This window comes from Gallinula chloropus (genome assembly GCF_964237585.1).
Source record: "Gallinula chloropus genome assembly, chromosome: 2".
In the NCBI taxonomy this organism is placed as follows: domain Eukaryota; kingdom Metazoa; phylum Chordata; class Aves; order Gruiformes; family Rallidae; genus Gallinula; species Gallinula chloropus.
Genome location: NC_140086.1, coordinates 153122467 through 153147825, shown reverse-complemented (window position 1 = coordinate 153147825; position 25359 = coordinate 153122467). Strand labels below are relative to the sequence as shown.

The window sequence follows — 25359 nt, the reverse complement described above, 5'->3', positions numbered from 1 at the left end:
TGTGGTCTTTTTTTTCCTTGCTTTATAAACAAAACAAAACATAAAAGTACCACATCTTAAAATAAGATCATTTTCAGCCTCAGTGAAGAATGTATGAACTTACATTGGTCATCCCCATAGTTATAAATAAAAGACGTTTCCCCCTCCAAAACACTTCAGTTTTTTCAATCAGTATTTAGATCCACAACGGCGTGATGCTGCAGTGTTTGCATGCCTTCTTGTTTTGTTTTGTTTTATTAAACGGGTCTTAAAACGTAAGAACTTTGTAATGGATACTTTTATTTGTAAGAACAGCGCGTCCTGCACGTACCCACTGTCTAGTCAGCCGTCACTATGCCCAACGACAGCATTTACCGGTGTTAAGAGCACTGACAGGCAGCGGAACGTCCTGTCATCGCAACCGCGGGAAAAGGGCGAGGCCACCTTCTGACACCAACAGCTTAAATTACACACACAGACACACACACACACACCCCAACCACTCCGGCCATCCCAGGAGATCTCCGACGCGCTTCTCCCACCCGTCCCAGCTGGGAGCCCAGCCCGCCTCTCCTCACCTCACCCCGCGGTACGCGGAGCCCCACCTCAGCACGCGGCGGTGCCAGGGGCGAGATGCTCGCCGCGCCACCGCCCGCTCCGCGGCACGGCCCCACAGGCCGCCGTACGCCGCCGGTAAAGGAGGAAGCGGGGAGCCTGACGGGCCGCTTACCTAGAGCTTCCTCAGAAAGAAATCCTCATAGGCCGACAGGTCACGTTCCCAGCGACGCGGAGCTGCTGGCGCCGGAGGGGAGCAAATCCGGCGATCGCCCGAACGGACACCCAGGAGAAGGACCCGTGGCTCTCGGTAGCGCTGCCCACAGAAAATCCCGTCCATACGCCCGCCTGCCGCCGGAAGAGGGGCAGCCCCGGGTGCGGCTCGGAGACGGGTCAGCACCCCGAGCCCGGCGGAGCGGCGGCACCCCGTAAAGCCCGGCGGCGCCCCGCAAAGCCCCGCCACCCGCCGACGCGGCGCTGAAACACGACCCAGCCCGCCCTGCCGCGCGCGCTGCCGGCGTTTTCGAATTCTCCCGCGGCGGCCGGTTAGCGCGGGCGAGCTGGCGGGCGCGCGGACGCCACGGAGATCCCGTCTCGCGAGAGCACGGCTCCTGCTCCCTCTCCGCCCTCCCGCCATGCACCGCCCCCCGCGCACCCCACCCCCCCCACCCCGCGCGTGGGGTTTGCGGGCGGTGCCTGAGGCGGCGGTGGCTCACAACGCTCGCACCCTACAGCTGGCGTCTGGTGCCTTCGTAGATATGCAGCTTCGCCTTTTTTGCTCTTGGCCGGGCGTGGGGTGTTCGCGGCTGCTCGAAGCGGAGGATTGGTTTCGGTCAGGTGCCGCCTGTATGCCTGGGTGAGCTTTGGTTCCCCGCCGTTGCCTCCAGGCGAGGCCTCCCCGGGCCAGCGTTTGTGGAGGAGAGGGGTGAAGAACCCGCTGCTCCTGCCGCCTGGGTGGCAGAAGGGCCGGAGGAGTTGGGCCGGAGGAGGCAGGCAGGGTAGTAAGTCTGCCCCGAGGAGACAGGGTACATCTGGACAGCGACAGCCTGGGCATCAGTGAGGAGTATTAAGTGGTCAGTCTGAAGTGATTCACAACTGCTTTCACCTTGTAAAAAAGGCTGGCTTGCTTGCATATCTTTCCCTGTAGAAGAATCTCATCACTTACAGGTGGCTGACAGGGAGTAAATCTACATACCAGGTTAATGTTACCATGCTGTAGGTGTCAGGTCTCAGTAACAGGTTTAGTTTAAGTACAGTCTTGTGGGCCCAGGTGAACCTAATGAGGTTCAACACTGCCAAGTGTAAGGTGTTGCACTTGGGCTGGAAGAATCCCAGACACAGATACAGACTGAGAGAAGAGCTTCTTGAGAGTAGCCCTGCTGAGAAGGACTTGGGGATTATGGTAGATGAGAAACTGAACATGAGCCAGCAGTGTGCTCTTGCAGCTCGCAAGGCCAATGGTACCCTGGGCTCCATCAGAAGAGGGGTGGCAGCAGGGACAGGGAGGTAATTGTCCCTCTCTAGTCTGCCCTCGTGAGGCCCCATCTGGAGTATTAGGTCCGGCAGTACAAGAAAGATACAGAACTGCCGGAGAGGGTTCAGAGGAGGCCACAAAGATGATCAGACGGCTGGAGCACCTCCCGTATGAAGAGAGGCTGGGGGAGCTGGGCTTGTTCAGCCTGGAGAAGAGAAGGCTGTGGGAGGACCTCATTGCAGCCTTCCAGTACCTGAAGGGAACATACAAACAGGAAGGGAATCAACTTTTTAAAAGGGTAGACACTGGCAGGACAAGGGGGAATTGATTAAAGGAAGGAAGGTTTAGATTAGATATTAGAGGAAAGTTTTTTACAGAGAGAGTGGTGAGGTGCTGGAACAGGCTGCCCAGAGAGGTGGTGGATGCCCCATCCCTGGAGGTGTTCAAGGCCAGGTTGGATGGGGCCCTGGGCAACTTTGTGTAGATCCAGGCTGGAGGTTGGTGGCCCTGCCTGTGGCAGGGGGGTTGGAGCTCTACGATCCTTCCAACCTATGCCATTCTATGATTCTACAATTTTGCCATGGATCTCAGATAACATGGATGTGCTGTTCTTAGAAAAACATCTCTGCTATTTCACAGAGCCTCCATCATCCCTTTGATTACAATTGTGACTTCTCCAAGAAAGTTGATACTGCTAGTACTGACACCTACGCATTTAATCCTAGTCATGGTGAATAGTACGTGCACTACGCATTCCTCCAAAGCGATGAAGGGCTCAGCAGAACTTACAGGTGACTGGAGGGCAAATGGTATTTATACTTTGAGAACAAAGTAATTTTTTAATGTATCAGGAAAGAGATGCTTACTTTTTCTTCTCAAACTTTACAGTGTTCAGAGATAGCTGGACTCCATTCTTTGAATGAAGCATAATCAGCTTTCAAATTCGGTAATATGCCCCATCCCATTTGTTTGAGCTCTTCTGTAAGCCAAAACTAGCCAATATGTCTTGTTAAGGGCCAAATTTGTATTTTTCAATTCTGCATTTGCAGGAACATATTATTGCTCAGTAATTCTCAGTGTTGGCTGCTGAGAAGAGGTAGGTGCTTGACTGAAATCATTCAGTCTGTGAGAGCAATACAGCATATGCTGCTTTGGTATGCAAACAAACAGAAAAATAACAATTTTCACAAAAGTTCTCACAATCTGATCAGACTTTTTGGATTGTAATTTTTAAAAACATTATACAATTCAGACTTTTTTAAATAGTCACTTTTTACATAGAAATTTAATAAAGTAGTATTTATATCTCTTGCTAGTATTTTCATTTTTAACATAGAATCTTCTTTAATTATCCTACTTCTCACAGTATTACTTTATATTCAGAGTTAAGACTTGTCACATTTTCTGCCATGTATATTTGACTTACAGACTTTTCCTGGTTTAATTTTTTAAAGCTTCTGAGTAAACTATTCACCATTTTTAATACAGTTTGAAGACTTGAGGATGAAAAATAGTTTATTATACGTTTAGCCCATATGATTAATGCTATTCAATATTGCTTTAAAAAATGGACATCACAAATGACTCGTGTTACTGAATACAAAAACACTTTCAATTCCTAAATCATCAACTGAGTGCATGTGAAACTTCTGAAATAACTGGATTTTAAAGCTGACATGTGCTGGATGAAAAGTACTATAGGCATGCTAGGAGAATTGGCTACCTTACTTACAAGTTGCTATTGAGGTGGTCACGTACCCAAGGCAGGGACAGTATGACAGGAGGAGTTAGCAGCCAAAAACTCGTCTTCTTGAGCAATGTAACTGCACACCAGTTCAGAGCCACTCCTTGTCTCCACCTGAAGCCTGACACATGCACGTTCCTCCCCACATCACACTTCCATCTAGACAAAGGCCTGTCTCCTTTGAGGTGTGGAAAGGGCAATCCAGCAAATTACCAACATCCACTGACCTGCAGCCGCAGGGCAATATCCCAGGAGAGATGGGTCCCTGGACAGTGACTTGAAACAGCAGCTGTCCTTCAACCCTAATCCCCAGGCAGTGACAGCCAGCAGGCACTGACTTCCACAAGCAGGCTACCAAAAGAAGGGAACATTGTGCCTGTCTACAGTAAAGGACCAGACTTAAGAAATAAAGTTAAGTGTTCAGCTAAGTGCAAGAAGCCTGTGGCATAGTTTGCTTGCATGAACTTGTATGAGCTATGGCCATTCTTAGAGTAAAAGCAAATTAAAAAGTAGGCTAACTGATATCTATACATTGTATAAGATTCATACATCTTCCCTTTCTGCATATATTAATGCTGTTGCCATTTTAGAGTCAAACTGATGGATTTATTCATCATGTCTTGCGTGGACTATTTCATTAATACCTTGATTAGTCTTTTAATTAGATGCTACATTAGTCACCTGGTTGCTGTTTATTTAGCCAGACACATATCCATTTAGCAAACAGACTAAAACATATTAGCTTATAATTTGTGTTGCATAGCAACCACAGAATGATTCTTTTTGTAGTATCAAAACTAGAAGTTGACACAGATAACAACAGACTGAATAACACCAAATGATGCATTTTAAAGGACCACATGGAGAAATCAGAGAGGCAGAATAGCATGTTGTAGCTTTTTTCCAAGAATTGTGCGTGAACTGCAAGATAGTAATGAAGGTACAACTCTATTTTCAGTTTCTCTAATGTTCTCCCTTTCAGGAGTACCAAATTACATGCCTCTTTTTGACATATCTGTTCATCTGTTCAAAATAATCTATACTCTGTGATAATAATCTCATATTTATTATCATTTTCCTGTCAAGTCAGGTTAAGGAAAAAATGAAAAATGGGCCTTCCACACATGGTTGCTGAGCAACAGCAAATAAAGATTTGCTCTCGTGCTACTGCTTCATAAACCAGCCTTTATTCTTGTTGGTGGCCTGTATAAGAGATCTCAATTACAAACATCTCACAAGAGCATCGTAGTTGGGACTATAGCAAGTATTCCACTTTAAGTTAGGTGATTCAGTATTATAAATACTTGTGAAAAACAAACAGGTAATTCCCTGAATGTCAGGTGCTATTTTGGCTTCTATCCCCCCCCCCCCCCCCCATATTTGCAATGTTATTTTCTAGATAATAATTGCTGATGAGATTATTGTATGCATTATCTCCTAACGCCTCAGAATTGTTGCTCCCATTTCTTTTCATCGGAATATGTAATAAAATTTGTTGTGGTTAATACAGTATCCACAAAATCTGCTCCCCCTCCGAGGCAGGCTGTTAATAATTTACATGCAGACATTTTCCTTGATTTTTTTTCTTTTTTTCCTTTTTTTTGATCTTCACATGCTTTGATAAATAATCCGAACAGCATGGGAGAGAGATGAAGTTTCACACTATTCCACTTCTCCAGATCTCCCCTTGCCGGAAGGTAATGCTGTCAATCATGCCATCCTTTATTCAGAGGCAACTGTCAGCTTTCAATGGTAGTGTGATTAGACCATGAAACTGCTTATTTCCCTTAAATTATTAATATTAACAGGGAACATTTTTTGAGTTTAAGAGATTAAGTAGAGAAAAAAAAAAAACAACCATTTACTACAAGAAGGAAAAATGATCCTTGTTAACTCAAACAAAAATAAGGAAATAAAATGCGCGGAGGGAATGGAGCAGCTTTTCTGAAGAGCCACTCCCTGGAGGGGCTGGGGGTGCTACCGAAGCGCTGAACTGCCGCCCCGTGGGAGCTCGCCGCTACTGCTGGGTGCCCCGCAGGTCAGCCACGCCGAGGGGGATTTCAGGCGTCAGAGCAGCGCGGATTTGTTTATTTTGTTGTATTAACGTGCTTCATTATAAAATAGATATTATTATTGCTCTTACTGTTATCCCTCTCTCCTAATAGGCAGTGCTGTAAATCTCAGTACTTTTACTCTGCTATTAGTACTACAAAAATGGGAAGATTTCCAAAATGCTGTAAAATGGCTCACAAAAACAAAACACTGTTCCATAGCTAAATCCATCCCACTGCAAATACATGGAGTATCACATTTTGTGGTAATTACAGCAATCATTTTCTGATATATAGTCATTAGCATCTTTCAGAATACCAGGTAGCAATGAGAAGTATACTAACAGTTTGTCAGTTACTTTGTTTCGTGTGTAAACCGTTCCAGTTTATTTGCCATGTCCAGATTACTCTAACCCTATTGGTTAGATTCGCTTCTAAGCGTTCTGTCCCCTTTCAGCTCTCATTCTGTTTTAGTCTTTACAGACAAAGATCTGTTTCCAAAGTACAAAAATACTGTTGTTATTAATTTTTTTTGTGACAGACATGCATCATCTAGATAAGACACCAGCTCTGTTCCACCTTCCTGGTATGAAACATACTTAAAGCAAGGTGATATTTCAAATATGCAGGTCAAGGCTCTGCTCAAACTGCAATTTCACTCCTGCCTGTGATTAATTTCCAATTTTTACAATTCCGAGTTGTTTCAGCTGCTCCGGGGAGTCCCAGAACCCTGACTGCCGAGGCACGAAGCACCCATGCAATCTGCTGACAGAGACAATAATGGTGAACTTAGAACCTTAACCTTCCAGGAGAAGTTTCATGTCTCCTCAAATGATGGGCCAGTTTTCTTCTCTGCCCAGTGTCTTGCCTCACAACTGAAAGCTTTTACAAAAGATACTTTGCCAAATTGAATCCAGGTATTATTAACCCCCATTATGAAACTCAATTATTTTAGTGTCACCCGTGCCTCAGAGCAAAGGGGGAGAGCAGAGAGCAGTGGGGACCATGCCTGGTTTTCACAGCTCTTAACCAGGATGACTTCAGGCTCCAGGCCCACAGATGCCTGGAATCCAGACCACCTCATTTTTTATACAAGAAGTGAAGTGCACAGGCAGCAAAAGCACCTTTTCAGAACAGGGTCTGCACTACCATCTAGTGGAATGTAACAGTGTCCTCAGAAAACAAAAGTGCAGCATGAGTGTAAATCCAAAAAGTCTCATGGTGAGAGACAAGATAAGCAAAACTAAAATGCTTCATAAAATAATGTTAAAAATTATGCATTTTTTACATTTCCAATAATCTGAATGCAAACCAGCATATTAAATAAGAAAAAAATTACCTAGAACAAAGTTGCCTAAAACTCTTTAAGATTTATACCTCTTTTCAGAAAGCTCCTCTCAGTATTTTAAACCTCCAATTTAGTCTACGTGCACATTAATTAATGATTTAAAATGCAAAGAACCAACATTGCTACAAATAACATTCTACGAGTCATGACCAGCCATTTCCATGAACCTTTCCTTTCATCACCTTTAGGAAGGAGAGGTCCAGAGACAATCCAGGTTCTTCTTTTGGATTCTCCTGTCACAGTTCGTATCCAGCTGGGCTGAGCTGAAAGCTACAACAGAGCACCTGTTCAGTGGTTTTCATATTTACTGTAGCTCAGAAGAAATCTCACAATTCATGCAAGAACAGGTAAAGGGTTTTATCAATTATAGGTTGAAAATGCTGCAATGTGGTACCATCAACTGAACTTCCAGATACCAATGAAAAAACATGCAAAATACTCCAGGGACATCCTGTCAGTTGAAGTATTCTTCCTTGCTGAAGTCTGCATGGAACTGTTTGGCAGAATATTCTTCATTAATCTCTGTGCACTGCTTGCTAAACTCCAGTTGTCAGTCTCCAAGGGTTTGTAGAATAACACATTAGGTTGCAAATCCAGCTGAAGAATAAAAACCCCTTTATTTGAAATTCTGTGCTGGAAACAACCACCATTCAATGTGCATCACTTTTGGATTTAGGGATCTCACCCCAGTTATCCAGTAAAATGAATGACCCTCATTCAGTACCTACAGACAGTTCCCACTCTGCTACCATCATCTACATTGCAACTCGAGTTGTATTTCTGATTCCTACACAATTTTTGCATCTTGACTTAACGAAGTTTGCATCTTCCTGCTACATGTCCCTTGTTGTTACCTGCCCACCTCTGAGAGCTTGGGGTCAGGCATAAGAACCCCAGTACGTTTACTGATCTTAATTTTAACATTAGACAAACAGACTTGAGAGTCATACAAGACCTCAGGTTGGAATGGGCTTCAGCAGGTCATCCAGTTCAACCTCCTGCTGAAAGGAACTGCTGTGCTTGGAAAATAAATACAACTGATCGTCAGTGACTCAGCAGACTGTTACTACACACCTGATGGAGGAAATCACAGGACAGCCAGGGTGCTGGGACTTCACAACATTCTTCTATCGCTTCTCACAGCCAGGCTGAGGTGCTGCGTGCCCAGATCTGAGGGCAGTTGGATTTTCAAGTCCTGGCAAGAACGGACCCCACTTCCCCAAGCCAAGAACCACTCCTACCACAGCCCAGGTGGGAAAGGTCAGAATCTTGACTAGTTTTGTCTGTCCTTGAACCTGTTTCTGTATGGATCTTAAAGGGAAGCATGGTCACGATTAGCCCTTAATTCCTTCACAATAAAGTTCACAGCTCAAAGGAACAACAGGGGAAGACAGGTTGGCTTCGGTTGGGGAGCATCTGAGGAAATAGATACGCGGTAGTCTGCTCAAATTGGATTCCGCTGCAGGTGACTGGCAAGCAATATTCCCTGCAGACAGCGAGAACAGAGAGCATCACATCTATCACATGAATACAGATTAGAGAACTTTTCTCCCAGAGCTGCCATCTAATCTGGCAGCTACATTTCCTGCCTACCACCAAAAGAAATGCAAGTAGACATTTTTACTTTAGCTGCTTTGCGTTGTTCCAGTAATGTATTTCAGAAGGTGGCTGAGAACGTCATTGAGAGCCTGACAGTTAGCCTTAGAAATCAGTAGGAGAGCACACAGAGACAAAGTTAGACACTTTGTTAAGGTGTGCAAAAATACCGTTTGCGGTTAAACAATCGGACTCTTTCAGCAACCAGCAACAGCCACAAACAGGTCTGGTACCACTGGTTCTTCCTACCAAATATCAAAGGTACCATCCAACATTGTTTGCTTGGGGGAAAATATAAGCAAACAGATTGATAAAACCAGGAAACCTCATTGGAAACCAATCTTACATTCTCTTAGATGAAAAAATACCTTAATTAACCATATTGGTAACTGTATTGGCAAACACTGCTCTTAGGTGGAGCCTGGATGAATTAAACAATGTCTCAAGCTGTTTAAAGAGTACAGCAAATGTAAGTAATCTAGGCTTGGCTGAGCCCATCAACATAATGCCCAATCCATCTGGAGGAGCGTCTTGCACAATTATTTCTGCTCTCTAACAAGATTTTGCGAACACCGAGGCAGCATCCTGTTGTGGGTGCTGATCCAGTGACCACCTGTCTTGCAGGACTGACTGGAAGGTTTGATGCTGATCCAAAGTCTGGAAAACAGACACCTGACCAGCACTGTACTGCCAGGGAACATGCCACCCAGAAACCTTGCCAGGAGGGAGCTAGGAAGATGGGCATGCTGTTACTTGGCTTTAGCTGCCTCCCCATGAGTTTGCAGAAGACCTTTATTCCCCTACAAAAGGAAGAGATGGACCCAGGAAAACCCACAAATACCTGAACATAACTGAACATACATATTTAGTATCAACCAACAGATTATCTAGTGGGGTCCCCTCTAAACATGATACTGAGTGGGTGTTGAACTTCTGCAGCTTTAACCTTATAGCTGATGAAAACTATTAGTAATTCAGATAAGTTGTAGCTGTTTAAGGAAAGAGGTATCATAATTAATTATGGGATTATAAATAATTAATGTTTAGTGCAAACAGCATAATTTCTATGGTAATTTTCCTGTAACAGAGAATCCAATACCCCAATTTCTTATTTATGCAGTTTATTTTCTATCTACATCTGCCTTAACAAGCAGGTAGAAGGACAGAAAGACTGCCACACAAAAACCTGCAGGTTTGAAATCAAAGGCAGTCAGAGGTAGCTTTAAGTCCTTTTCAAAACATAATTCATGACAATTGATGAGTGCTAAAATTGTGACAATTCGTTCAATTATTCATTTTAAGAGAAAATATTTGAGACACTGAAGTTGAATAAAGGACCTACTAAGTCTTATGTGTGAATCTGTTCCAGACCAACAGACAAGGAATTCTTCAGGGAAGTATCCTGTACTTCTCACTCCGCTGTCTCTCATCTGCCTACACACCTTAGAGCAAGGCTACTGAGGTCAGAGTAGTCAGCAGACCTCGTTCCATCACTAATTAGGACAGGGATATGCAAAAGAGGGGAAAAGGGTGTGTGTGTAGAGGGAAGCAACAGGCTGACTTCCATATGAACCATTTATTGAATAAATACATGCATCATAATGTAGAATTACATGAGCAAAAAAGGCAATCTGTACAAAATTGATTACCCTTTGTTCTCATTTCAACTCTCACCATTTGCTGCAGCTCTGATAAAGGATTCAAGACAAAAAAATGAAAATTCTTTTAATCCAAATCCAAGTGATATGCATGCTGATTTGAGTTTGGGTTACACCACTGCTAGAATTAAGAAAGCTGGTTCTTGTCAGTGAAGCAGAGTAATTCTAAAATCAGTTTCAATAGAAGAGAACGTGTTGGTACATACAGGTAACAAAGCTTATTTTTAGCCATGTCTTAAACATCTTCATATGTTTATATTTTAAGGCACAGGATAAACAAGAAGTACATGAAAAGCTATCAGTTGATACTGAATACATTGATTTGATAATGAGGTGCAAAACGACATTTGGCCTTCCTCATTCCATGTAAGCAGAACAATCAGAATTTGGTAACTATGATACAGAGGTTTGTTTCCACTATCGAATCAGTCTCATCTAGGCAGTCATATTCTGATCCCAATTGATTCAGCAGAGCATCTCTAAGTTTGCCACCCAGAGCGCATTACAGTCAATGGGAATTACTGCTCCTGAATCAATGTTTCAATCTCTTAACTTTAAGTGGGAGCTGGGCTCTCCTAAGAACCTATCACTCATTTAGGTTGTGAGCTATTTTGGAAACCTGCCCCATATACTTCCTCAGTTACTCACTTTGTGCTATCATTTCACATTTACAGCTTTATCTCTTTCCCTGAGATGCCAGAAGACAAACTGTGCACATTTTTTGTTCAGTCTTCTAACATCTGTCCCCAGACCTCACGGAAGCACTGAATCAGTCTAACAGCAGATCAAACTCTGGGAAGCCACCAGCCAGGATGTACAGCAAAAGTCCTTCTACCTCAGGCTGAACCAAGGCAAAAGACAATTCTGCTATACTACACTTGGACTGCCCTTAGTTCTAAGATAAGCTTGCACTTTCTGTATTTTCACTGCATTAACAATAATTCTGTTTTCCCATACTTAACATTTTAAGGGAAAGCTAGCAAAGAAAATATGTATTTCATTATACATTACATTTTATATGGAGATGATTTTGTGTACATTCCAATGTAGTGAAGCCTCCAAATGGAAATGTTTTCTTCCAGAGAACCTCTCCCTGTCACCCAGTCCATCAGAAAGCGACAGCAGCAAAATTCACAATGTAAGTTTGCTAAAATGGACTTGTATAAAACGTGGCAACAAGAAGGCCCTCACTGTACAGAGGTGCACGTGTGCGCTTCACACACGTGACTAACGTTCACGTTAAACTCAATTTAGACAAACTGAAATCTGTCAATTCTTAAAGTTGAAGAAGACAAAAAGCTACATCTATAGTAGGCACTTTGGTACATCTTGTAATGTAGGCAATATTCTACATCTAGAATTAAGGTTCTGTCAGTAATCTTACAATAAAGCTAATTTCAGGAGTTTGTTATTCTGCTTTAAAATCCTTTCTTGGCTGAGAGATCATTCAAGAATGTTAGCTAAATAATATACTTTGTCTGTCTAATTGCATACTTATCCAAGAATGAGGGCGTTGGCTCTGAAAGAGCTGAACTGTTCTCTTGGATTCTTAATGCACATTTTTGTAACAGTCTAAGAAAATTTACCAGAAAAAGAAAACTCAGTTCTCAATACAAAACATTCCCCAGAATTCATAAAATTAAAGTTACGAGCTCAGCTGTTCAGGCTGATGCTCTCACTTCACCTCTCAACTGTGTACTTTCATCAGTCTGTGCTAATGGTGTCCCTGCTGTAGTCCTGGCAGACTATGGCAGTGCTCAGGAGAATGCCATCCTTTCGCAAGAGCCTGGCATGAACCACTGAAGGGCTCTTTTCTCATGCACCAAACACAGTAAGGAGCAATGAAGCAACTGTAAAGACAGTCAGTTCCAACTCGGTTTCATACTTTATCTACTGATTGGCGTCCCACTTCAGTATTGCAGAATGTAGAGCATAACGTACTATTCAGCACAGTATTATGTAATGAAAGTAACTTCTCCTACGTATGCCTACTACATGAACTCAGATTGCAGGCTGATCTGTATACCTCATACATCAGTGAAACACAGCAGTAAGGACAGTGGTCTAAGTGGTTTGAGATTTTGTTTATAGTACAGAAAAATCCATGTCCTCATACCTTCAAAACGTCATGTGTCCAGGAATAAATAACAAAATCCAAGTGAACCTGTATAATAAAGCTGTACTCTTTGTTACGTGTACTCCATTAAATGAAAACTCAGGTTAAGAAACTGTGATTCATGGACCTCATCCTCTATCTATACAATATTTATAGAATTCTCATTTCTGTTTATAATATTCTATAGCATGATTTTTCCAATAATACATTTATATATAAATATTAAAATGTTAATGTTTTGTACATTTTAAGTTAGCCACGCAGGGCCAGAAACACAATAGAAGTAAAAATGGTTTTTTTCTGCAGTTTGTTTTTGAAGAATATCACAAAATGATTAAGACCATTGTGCTGCAAAGACAGAAGAGATTTGTCTGAACAAATAAACATGCATTTAGAAGAAAATATCTATATCCTTTATCCGATTTTCTTCTGAATTCAAACCAGCATGAAAGAATTATAAAAAAATAGTATATATTTACATGGTACAGTATACCTTGATGAGATATAAAACAAGGCCAGAAAACAGCAGAACATAATCTTTGCACTTTCTAATAGGTACAGCCATCATAAAGATCAATTTAAACACAAAAGGTTACTTTACTGTACTATTGCACGTTACAGTAACGCATAAAACTGTTTAGCAAATTAAAATACAAAGTTTAACAATGAGAGAGGCTACGTCTACATAAAATGACCAAGTGTTATAAAATTATTGGGGATGTGTCTAGGAACTAAATCAGTAAAGCTATAAAAATAATATTGGAATATTGGTACATCTGTGAGAACAACGCTTTAAAAATATATAAAGGTTGGCAAAATGATGCATGGGGAATTCCCAGTATCCAAGGGCTTAACTGGCACCGTGTGGCCTTGTACCATCTTCTGTTAAATCATACCTGGAGATGGGGAAGAAAAAAGGAAAAAAAAAAAAAAGTTGTTTTTTACATATAGCATGCATTGTTAAAACCAGTATCGATGTACCATTCATTAATACGTAATAATATGATTAATAATGGAAATATACTTACCACTGGGTCCAGCCTTTAGCAAGTTCCTCAGATGCCAGAGGTATTAGTACCTGTGGAAAGTTAAATTAGCAATCAATGCATTACCTGTGCCCTTCATTCTCTGACTTTTAAAGATCAAATCTGACTGATCCCGTAAACTACAGCATAAATAACACCATTAATAAACAATGTATTTTACATCCTTGACATCACAGCTACATGCTACCTGCCCAACTTGCAGCAAAGTTTCATGTTGCTGGTTTTGACCTAAAAATGTCTACCCTTTAATGATACAGTCCCAGAGCACTTCACAGGCCTAAATTCTGGACATGGCATATTTTGGCAATGGCAGCCAGGTATGTTGATGCTAACAACCCTCCTGGTAAACAGGAAAATTAACAACACTGTTCACCATGAACTGACCATGATTCTGATCTCTCTCCTCCTCTTTACACAGCTCACACATGGCAATTTGCAAGGGTGCAACTGCGTGGGGTTTTTTTTTTGTGCTCGGAATTCCAAGTGTGAGGGGCTGGTTACAATGGGCAGGGAGTGACAGGAGAACGGGGAAGGGCTTTAACTGAAAGAGGGCAGATTTTTATTAGATATGAGGAAGAAATTCTTCCCTGTGAGGGTGGTGAGGCCCTGGCACAAGCTGCCCAGAGCAGCTGTGGCTGCTCCCTCCCTGGCAGTGTTCAAGGCCAGGCTGGATGGGGCTCTGGGCAACCTGGGCTTATGGAGGGTGTCCCTGGGAATAGATGGGCTTTGAGGTCCCTTCCAACCCAAACCAGTCTGTGATTCTGTGATTACAATTCTATAGAAGACATAACTGCCCCATCCTTTTTATACTTCAGGAGATAGGACAAGGGGAAATGGCACAAAGCTGTGCCAGGGCAGGTTCAGATTAGATGTTGGGAAAAACATTTTCACTGAAAGTTTCTGGGGCCTGGAACAGGCTGCCCAGGGAGATTGTTGAGTCACCATCCCTAGATGTGTTTAAAAAAAGGGTAACTCAGGTACTTAGGGATATGGTTTAGCATAGGACAGGAACGGTTGGACTTGATGATCTTAAAGGTCTTTTCCAACCTTGTGATTCTGTGATTAATGTCTGGCTCTGCAGTTTGTTCCTTCCCTTATGGAAGCCTGAAATTTAAGCCATCTATAATTTGTAAACACTTTGTGCCTGAAGCAGGTGCTTCAGTCAACACTAACAAGCTCCTATCACAAGAGGACTGTAGCCTTGTACAACAACATGCAGCACTAACAGAATTAGCTCGTTGTCAACTTACTTTGCCAAGCAGCCCTTTATCTTTGGACAAGAAACCACCACTGTTCTTCACTGCGACATCTAGTGTTCTTCTTTGTACTTCAGGCAGGGAAACACTGAAATCAAATCTGACAAGCAAAGTGATGCTTTAGAGAGAATTTCGTACCTGAGGTGCAAGTTCAGTTCCTACAGCTAAATGATTCCAAATATAATTAAACTACCTCCCTCCACAAACAAGTACGATGTCTGAGATGAATAAAGAAAAAAATCCCAATGTTTTGCCTGAAATTTTTCTTCAATACCAAAATCAATTTCAACATCAAATGCTGAAGAGTTCAGTTATCTTTGGTCTCTAAAAGCCACTGGTGAAACAAAACCAGGACCAAACAAAACAAAGAAAAGGTCAACTGCTGACTGTACACAGCACTGGGACAGGCTGCTCAGGGGGGTTTAGAGTCTCCTTCTTTGGAGTTATTCAGGATCTGTCTGGATGCCTCCCCATGCAACCTGTCCTAGGGACCCTGCTTTGGCAGGAGAGTTGGATTCAATCTCTGGAGGTCCATTCCAACCCCTACAATTCTGTGAGATTCCCTGATTCTGTGATGATGTGAACTGCTATCCCAACAGCTCAGTATCACTACTCTCCCAAAGGGAAAGACTGCCCAGCCTTATTAAACCTCAGACCTCTAGAACCAGAGCTCCTTTTCTTTCCCGGCACACCAAGGAAACCCATCAGCTTTTATGGAAGAATGTAATTTGTTTGCTAAATCTGAAACTTACAGAAAGCGAAAGCAAGACTACACCACATTCTACACCTATCTGTCTCTACAGTTCTTAAACAGCTTCATTGCTTAGCAATACATTTTACTTGGAAAGGCACAGCAAAACAAGTCTATTACTTGGAACAAACGGGAGAGCACTGCAGTCCCAGGAAAACCTACCAGAGCTTCTAACTAATGCTTTGCTGATTTCCTTTGGACAGAATGGACTGAAGTGTTGTTTTCCTCAAGTTAAGTTTCTTTCTGTACAGACAGATCTTCTTTATTGCTAAATGATGGGTGTGAGGGAAACTACCACCAAAAAAGCTGAGTGAAAAGATAAGCATCATCAGCTTGTACCAATTCCCACCTGTGGGCCAGGATACCACCTACAAGTAAATTTCCTGACTCCCTGGGTGTTGAGAAATGCCACCACAGAGACTGACTGAGCAATTTGATCAGACGTGGCTGGCCAGTCCTCCCAAGGAGGCAGCATCTATCAGCCAGGCAACTGGCCTGTTAGAGCTGACATGCTTCCTGGCAGGAAGGGATACCACAGCACTGCCCAGCTAAAAGACACTCATCTTCTCGGCACCTGCCAGAAGAGTGCACACTGTTCGTTCATTACCAGCATAAAGGGGATACAACCGACATAGAATAAGGCAGAAAATGAGAACAGAGTAACAGAGTAAGAAGAGCAGCAGTGGTAACTGGGAATAGAAGGATGGGAAGAGCTGTCACAGCAGAAGAGTATGACCAAGTCTGATGATGGCAGCAGCTAGGAGTTTCAATAGCTCATCCATTCAGGTTAGCTGAGAAACCTCGATTTGTAATTACATGATATAAATCCACTATGTATAGTTTAGAACATACATTTGATCAAACACTGGGTTTAATGTCTTCTTTGACACGTGTGTTTTTCTTCTTCCTGATCGTCTCTTATCAGGCAATAAATACATTCGCACGTACGGATCGGATCCTTCTTCTGAAAACGCTATTAGATTCCTGTGACCAGTGAAAAACCAGGAAAAACACTTAGAAAATAAACAAGACATTGCTGAATATAAGTGTCTACACTACTATTGCTGACTTTAGCATATGAATGAGTTGTGGGACATCCTGCACAAAGCATGATATGCCAGATACAGCACACCGCTATCAGTGGCAAAGCTACTAAAAAAAATGCCAAGCACTGACTTGCACAAGGTCAGATAAATAGTGAGCAGACAGCAAAGGCTGGAATAAAATGTTGCTAAAATTCCAATTCAAACTTTAAGTATGGCTTTCAAAAAAATCATGTGTTTTTGTCATTTCTGTGAAAAATTCAGTCTCTTACAGATAGCTCTCAGACACTGCTGATAAAAATCTACATGCCATTTTCATTTAAAGCCTGGCAGAAGCATGATAGGCAAATACAGAAATCAGAGCAAATTTTTCAACGAAGTTTTTACTGACTCTGAGTATAGCTCTGGATGGTTTTGTATTTACACAGAATTACCATCAGCATGTTATTTTAAAAATAACAAAGATCACCCAGACAACCAATTTAAGAGGATGAATCAAGGTATGACAAAGTTTACAAAGAAATATGTGCAGAAATGAATGTTGGTATTTTATGCTCACCTGCAGGAATGCACTACCACAATCAGTTTGTTTCTTTGTGAACTATGACGAATCGTTAGCTGAATTTGTCCTAATGGAGACTGCCCCAGAGTTGTTCCACTGCAAGAAAAAGCAGAACACTGTGCTTAGTGTTTGAAACTGAAATACATGTGGAGTAATTTTCCTGGAAATCACCTGCTACTTATTTAACTTTTCAGTTATTAATTTGAAAGAAAGCGAGCCCACATTAGCACGTTGAGCATATCTTCATCAGTTGTTGTACTTCAGTTCCTTGCTCAACAGCTCTACTCTCCAAAATAAGCTAGGGATTCTTATCAGTTTAGAAATCAGCTGCTCTTTTCAGTACCTTGAAAACCATAATCAGTAAAGAACTTGCTTACCCTAAAACAAACATTAAAACAGCATCAAGGAAATTGGAAAGATTAATGGTGCGAACTGCAATGAAAACCTCAGTGATGGGCGGCTCTTACCTATGGCCAGGAACCAATGAGAAGACCAGTTCATTCTTTTCTAAATCCTCTAATGTAGAAATATAAGTATTCTTGGCTGAAAATTGTGATACTTAAGCTCACTTACTGTCTTTAAAGCTCAAAGCACAGTATAAACACAGCCATTCCACTTTTCTGTAGCTCATGCCACATGGAAAATAACATTAGAATCAATTTACATTTATAAATCAGATCATGCTTAAATAGAAAGCAAACACCCTGATTAAGAATTCCTGTTTTAGAGAATGACTGCAATTTGCAGAGTTCCCTCATCCCTGTAAAAAGCTTATTTTAGTATGGGTAAACTGACTGTCAGTATTTTCCATTTCACACAGGACACTATCTGCCAAATCTTAACCTCAGGGGAGAGGCGTGCCTCTTTTGTGAATAGCTACTGCAAAGTGGTTGCAGAATGTTCCATTAAAATTCCCAAGACATTGACTTAAAAAAAAACCCTAGAATGAAGCATTTCAGTTTGGTGTTTTCTTAGTTAAATTAAAATTTGAAAAACCAACCTCACAAAAATCAGAGCACCCAAAAACACAGGGCCTGCAATGAAGGGCTGCCTTCACTGTAGCTTTACCACGTCTATCAAATGAGAAAGTATGAAATGTGTACATGAAATAAGGAGTAGGTTTTTAACATTTATCATAAATAATAGTGTCAAACCCCTTTTGGGCCAAAAGAGAGACTGATGAACTGAAGACAAGACACAGATGACTACAAAGGTGAACAGGGGGCTGGAACACACAAGCCGATGAAGAAAATGGGTTTGTACAAATGCAAGAGAAGGCCAACAGCAGATTCAACTGCAGTCTTTCACTACTTAAAGCGGATGTTACAGAGAAGACAGAGTCAGGCTCCTTGTGGCTGTGCACAGTAAAAGAAGACGACTCTGCAATCAAGTTGCATCAAGATAAATTCCAATTGGAATTAGGGAAAAAACCCATTTTTCCACAGTGGAGTGATTAGGCACCAAAAACTGCTGAGGAATTTTATAGAATCTCCATCCTTGGAGACATTCAGAACCTTTTTGGTAAAGGCCCAAGAAGCCTGATCAAACTTTGAAGAGGGATTTGCTTTGAGCCAGAAGACTGACTAACCTCCTTACAACCTGTATTACTACTGAATGTGATAGAGAAAAAAAATGAACTGGTTCAATCCCTTGAACACAAAATTTTTAAATCTTCCCACTTAGATTCACAAAGCTACATGAATAAGGAATTTTTCCATGCCCCTATTAAGGGCAGAACAGCTGCTCAGATATCTTTACTGGTAAGTAGAGCCATCCAGTGAGGCAAGCAAAGATAATAATAATAATAATAAAAGGTATTTTAAGAAAGCACATCTGCAGCAACCCTCAATTGAATAGTAACTGACTATTCATTTAACATTCTTTTTAGTCAACTATCCCTCTCAATGGGACCTGCCTACATTCAGCTTAATTGGCTTAATATTAATGCTAATAGGATTCAGTGATGAAACAGGCAACTACCACCATGAAAGCGATTAATGATTTATTGGAAAATACCCTTCTTGCCCTGCCACTCTTCTCAGCATTATACAGTGTAGCTATGAGAAAAAGGTGGACTTTATTCCACAAACATCACAACGCTGCGGTAACTTCTAATTGCACAATCTGTCTAACAGGTACTGGGAGGTTGAAGAAAATCACAGACTCAATTTTCAAGTGGCAGGCTCAAACTGCAACAGGAAAAATATTCCTGAGATGCAAACTAAGCACTCTTTCTTTGGCTGCACTGAAGAGTTTTATTTCTTTTATAATTCAACTCAGCTGTACTTCAAAACAAAAGAATCAGCAGCGTACTTTTCAAGCTGTCGTAGCCTTTGCCGTAGCTCCTGTGTGGCAATGGGCAGAGATATGTCTGAGGCTATGCTAGGAGTGGGCTCTTTGACCGAGAGGTGGCTGGGAGAGTAAGAGAAGTTGGAGGCATGAAGGCTTGAGGAACTTCGGCTGAGATCTCTTGGCCACTGAGGGCTGGCATTGGGAGGCTGGCTTTTTTCAGCTGTATCAGTCTTTTTATCACTGTCAGTCACTGGGGCTGCTGGAACAGGTTTGTTTGAATCTGGTGGTGGTGAGACAGGAACCTGAGGCTTAAAAGATGATTTTCTTGCATCTTTGGAAAGAGAGGGCCTTTTCACTTGGGCTGAGTGTTGATGATCTGGAGATCTTGCTGGCTTTTCAAGAGAAAGGACCTAGGTACAGTAGAAGCATGTATAATATTACTATTTTCCAGTATAAAAAATAGGAACAAGTTTGTTTCTACAAGAATACTGGTTAGTGACAAGTCAAGTTCAGACACTCATGCACGACCAAAAATATTCACACTAATACTCAATCACTTTTCACATGAAAACCTTTTGCACAGCAAACACAGCTCCATCTTCTTTGAGGCAACTGCAGTAACCATAAAACAATGCAAAATTCTCACTCATTTATTCTCATTATTCCCTTCCCATACTCTCTGCACTCCTGGTGCAAGTGCTAATTACTTTGCAGCTCTAGTCACCTAAAAAGCTGCTATTGCATAAGTTTTTTCTTCTGATCTTTTGAAATTTAATCCTGTATCACAATTTCTTCTCATTCACTGTCCTTATTTTCTCTTTTACAGGTAACTTTTCAGTTATTAATGACATGCAAGGAAGTTCTTTAGGAAAGAACAAGTAACAGAAGTTAACAGACCTTTGGCTGTGTTAGCAAAGAGCTATACTACCTTATTAAACCAAGTCATTTAGCTGGGGAAAATGACAAACCCACTTGCAGGTGTGCCAGTTTTGTCTTCAAAACTCTAACGTGCTTGAAAGTTGGTCTGAATTTTTCAGTACTACGAAGGTATTTCTTTTCCCTATAGACTTTGTTATTTTTAAACCATCATGACCTCGGTTCCATTTCTGTAAGATAAAGGTGACTTCACTGATCTGTAGCCTGCTGAGTCATAAATGAAGCAATTCAGATTCCAAACGTGATTTCCTAGTCTAAAATCATGGGGAGCCTAAGTCTTAATTCATGCAGCTGATTCCTATTTTGTTCAGAGGATTTTCTTGTTTTGCTATAGAATGTACTTCAACTGGAAGCTGTCTTTGTGCACTTGACAGCACTGCCACAACTAAGGACACCTGGCATTGTGACACCCAAGAAATGTACTATCATCTTCATAAAGCTATGAGACCAGAAGTCACAACAGTCCTAAACATGCTTTCAGATATTTACAATGGGAACATTTTTAGAGTACCCTGAGTGCAATCTTCATGTTTATAGTGCTGTTTGGACCGGAGTTGCTCAGATGGAACCGCTGATGCATAGTTAAATCTTCACTCTCCAGCAACTGGCTTAGAGGCAGTTTGAAGTTCCCCAAGGAACACTGGTGCTGTTCATCTCTCACCTGAAGGAACAGAAGCTAAGTCATTTTGTATGATCTGCTTTGTACAAATTCAGAGAAAGAAAAGGAAATTCTAGTTTAATTTAAAAGTAAAAACTTCAAGCAATATCAATTGTACTTTCTTCTTAAACAAAATTTCCCTGATCATAAGATTACTTCACATTGGAGAAGATAACAAATATATTCAATGCCCAGGTTCTTCATCCTGATCTTCAAGAGCAAAAGCAGAGAGAAAGCTCCATGACATCTACCAGACCCTTGATCAAGTAACTACATGGTTTTCCCAGGGTCTGTGTGAAAATGAATTCCCACACCTATCAGAGGAACATTAACTAGGGCAGTACTCGTTTGCACTTCAGTTTCTTTGACCTATGCATATTACACATCAGCACAGTATAGGGACACATTACCTGGATAAGGAAAAGACTTCCCTGGGATGAGAGGAAACCAGTGAGCCATATGTAACAGAAATTCTGCTAGCAGTTAACACTCTTTGGAACAGATATTAACAATTTTTTTTTTTTTTTTAAGTAACACAACCATGAAGTATCTTCTTCTGGTGAGAGACTGGTTATTGTCTTTCTTCCTTCTAGTAGTAAATGTAAATACGTATTTCATAGTCTGCTCTTAGAAAACATTTTAAGTCTACCCTTAATGGTGTTCACAATATATTCATAACTGCCTATAATATCTGAATGTTATTACTGAAATGGCTTAGAAAAGAAAGGTTATCTGAAGAGAGCAAACAACATACCTCAACTTCAAGATCTTGTCTTTTGGGATTGTGTACAAAGAAAGTGAAGTTTTCCTCCCATACTGGTTCATTGGTCTTGTATCGAATCTGAAGTTAGAGAATGGGAAGCATACAATTCATAAACTATTTCTGTCTAATAGAGTCTGTGTCAAGAGTTGACTATGCTTTTTATTTTGGCTTTGCAAATTCAGTGTCTGAAACCTGATATATATTTAACAAAGACTTGGGATTTACACAAGACATATATGTAATCACACACGGGATATGAACAGAATATGCTTTGCAATAAAACTGCTGTATGTAAGTGTAACTCCTGCTAAAGAACCTTTCCTTTGCACAGTATATGAACAAATGCAAGGGTGTCAGTCTCACATTCTCTCTCTTCCTGGACTTCCCTGTAAGGGCTAAACTAACTCAATGAAAGCCCAGAAACTAGTAATTCTCCTTCTAATCTCCAAATGCCACGTTGAGGATTTCACTGCAAAATGTCACTACTTTCAGTAACCTATTAATTGGAGGGAAGAATGGAGCAGGGAGAAGGGGAGGGTAGGAAAGAAAGGAGTGCTCATTAAAACAAAAAACATCTCCAGGAAGAAAGGACTTGAATTTCTATCTCCATTCTCTAATAAGTATCAAAGTTAAGACCATGTAAGATATGGTTTATGGTTTGTGACAATTTTTGCAGGATATGAAGAAGCCAAATTAGATGTTAAAATTAGGTGTCTTCTTTTGGCTCGCTGACACTTCCGCATTAAAAAAAAAAAACAAACAAAACCAAACGTGTTTTGGCTGAGACAGAGTTAATTTTCTTCACAGCAGGTCATAGGATTTGTGCTGAAAACAGTGCTGATGGCTCACACAGAGCCAAGGCCTGTTCTGCTCCTCACCCCACCCCAAGAGCAAGTAGGCTGGGGGTGCACAAGGAGTTGGGAGGGGACACAGCCGGGACAGCTGACACTGACTGACTAAAGGGACATCCCATCCTGTATGATGTCATGCTCAGTATATAAAGCTGGGGAAAAAGGAGGAAGAGGGGGAGTTTCAGAGTGATGGTGTTTGTCTTCCTGGGTAACTTAATACATGATGAAGCCCTGCCTTCCTGGAAAAGGCTGAGCACCTGCCTGTGGTGGGGAATGAATTCCTTATCTTGCTTTGCTTGCATGTGTGGCTTTTGCTTTGCCTATTAAACCGTCTGTATCTCAACCCACAAGTTTTCTCACTAACTCTTCCAATTCTCTTCCCCATCCTGCCATGGGGGAAGTGATTGAGCAGCTGTATAGGGCTTATTTATCAACTAGGGTTGAATCACAACACCACCACACACATACATATCACATATATCTACCTATCTAGGTATCACTTCATTCTTGCTATTTTATTTTGAAGTGGTATGTCAAACACTTTGGGTCAAAATCAGAAGGACCACCATCAAAATGATGCTCGTGACAGACAATTGTTACAGACCAACCAATCAGGAAAGAGAAATGGATGTTGCCTTTTTCCTATGACTCAAGGCTGTCTCAGGTCTGCAGAACCTGGTTCTCATCGAGAACTTCAACTACTCTTATGTCTTCTAGGAAAGCAGCACAGAGGTGCACAAGCAATTTAAGAGTTTGTGCTAGGAAGCCACACTGTTGCATTACCCTTGTTCTCAGTATTGATGTCTTCTGAATCTACTACTTAGAAATGAGGAATACTGGTTTGCTATCAACAGCACCTTGGCTACAGAGACAGTAAGATCACAGCACTTAAGAGCCTAAGGGACATGAAGAAAACCAATAGAATAAATGCCTTGGACTTCAGAAAAGCAGATTTCAACTTGCTCTAGGAACTGTAAGACAATCAATCATTGAAGCTCTTCTACCTTGGAGAGCAAAGGAGCTCAGGAGTGCTAGAGCGCCTTCTCAAAAGCACAGAGGTGGTCCATACTTCAAAGTGGAAAAAAGCAGCAGATGTAACAAAGTACCCTGTCTAAACTTTGCACTCCTGAGAGCTATACAGCACTTTGGCTAATCTGTGGCCCTTCTTTAAACAGAAGGTCCAAGCAGATGATCTTCAGTGGTCCCATTTGATCTGGGCATTTCTGTAACTCTGATTTCAAATCTTGACCTCTATTTTGAAGCCTGCTGTTTGCCTACACTTTTACATAATCACTGCTGTAGGAATCCCAGTTACAGATCACATCCAACATGGAACAACATACAGAAATAGTTAAAAAATCTGGTCTCTACTCACAGACAGTTTAAACTGAGTAAGCACCCACTCAATTCTTGGCTTCTTGTGGGAATTTCAGTTCTGGTGGTATCTTTCAGTGCAGCAGACAAGCTCAATGGCATAATAGCCAGTGAAGCACACAGAGCCACCAAATGTTTGTAGACAGAGCCAAGTATAAAGAGGAAGAACTTACCTTACTTTCCTGTGCCTTGTGTCCAACTGACAGCAAAACAAGTGGGTTGGGATTGCTGTTTATTTTCTTTCCTGACTGGTAAAGAAAAAACAGAAACTTTGCCTTCAGAATAATGTAAAACCTCTCTCTCCTCTACTATGTAAACTTTCAGATCTTAAAAACACAAATCAGATGCATTCCACTATATGCTTATCTATTCTTCTCAGCATTTTATTCAACAGGCTTGAATGGCAGACTGGCTCGTGAATGTATTAAGATGAAGACATCCAATCACCCTAAATACACTGAAGCAAAACACAGCAAAATAAGCAGGAGTTTAGGCTCCTTTCCATTATCTTCAAATGAAATTGGTAAGGTGCAAATTCTTATGTTCTAATGAACATTACAAGCTCCAAAGCTAACAAAGCAAAATGCGTATTACATGCAGATGGGGGAATGGAGGAAGCACAAACTCAGGAAGCTTACTTCATTTACACTGCAGTAGTAGTATTAAATTGGATGTAATATCAGAAAGTTGATATTCCCCCCTTGCCAGGTTGGGGAGAAAGAAGATGCACTATAATGTACCTGACGTATATTTCTACAGTTTACCAAATACTCTTTATTAGAGAATCAACCATCTGCCATATCTGAGCCTTGCTCACCAGGTGTATAGCATTACATCAAACTGTGAAAATAAACATCAGTTTAGAAACAAATTATATAAGCAAAGGAACATTCTCAACTACCTGTTTCTTCCACAAATTTTAAACAAACCATTTAAGTCAGAAAGAAAAGTTAGACATGAAAGTTAATCATCTCAAGCGGGTGTTAATGCAGTTTGAAAGGTCTAGAAAACATAGTATACATGGTTAATAATATAGTTTGAATTCTACCATGTAGGAAATTGTACAGATTGGGTATATGAAGTTAGTTAAAATCTACTTAATGCATGTAAGGTCACAATTGGAACCAAGTGATTAAAATATTTTCTATTTTTGAAATAAGAATGTGCATATTTTAGGTATTTATTTGATCTGAACTTACATTTTGGATATCATACTTCCACTAATACTGTTTGACTTGTGGGACACACTGATTATAACCGTACTTTCCTTTAGGAAAAATAGCTGTGAAGAAAGCACTCCTTTCTT

The 25359-nt window shown here is 41.2% G+C and overlaps 1 protein-coding gene across 1 annotated transcript in view; it reads right to left on the bottom strand.

Annotated features, from left to right (window-relative positions):
- Window positions 1-13200: 13200 nt before the first annotated feature.
- The window catches only part of ESYT2 (extended synaptotagmin 2), a gene marked incomplete at its 5' end in the record, with an annotated part of 78470 nt that continues 66311 nt past the window's right edge, over window positions 13201-25359 (bottom strand). The window contains 9 exons of the mRNA XM_084260534.1: window positions 13201-13417; window positions 13550-13599; window positions 14818-14923; window positions 16427-16558; window positions 17177-17275; window positions 19493-19881; window positions 20919-21068; window positions 21820-21906; window positions 24227-24301. Coding sequence (XP_084116660.1) covers window positions 13372-13417; window positions 13550-13599; window positions 14818-14923; window positions 16427-16558; window positions 17177-17275; window positions 19493-19881; window positions 20919-21068; window positions 21820-21906; window positions 24227-24301 — 1134 coding nt within the window. The 3' untranslated portion in view covers window positions 13201-13371. The remainder of the gene's footprint in view (window positions 13418-13549; window positions 13600-14817; window positions 14924-16426; window positions 16559-17176; window positions 17276-19492; window positions 19882-20918; window positions 21069-21819; window positions 21907-24226; window positions 24302-25359) is intronic.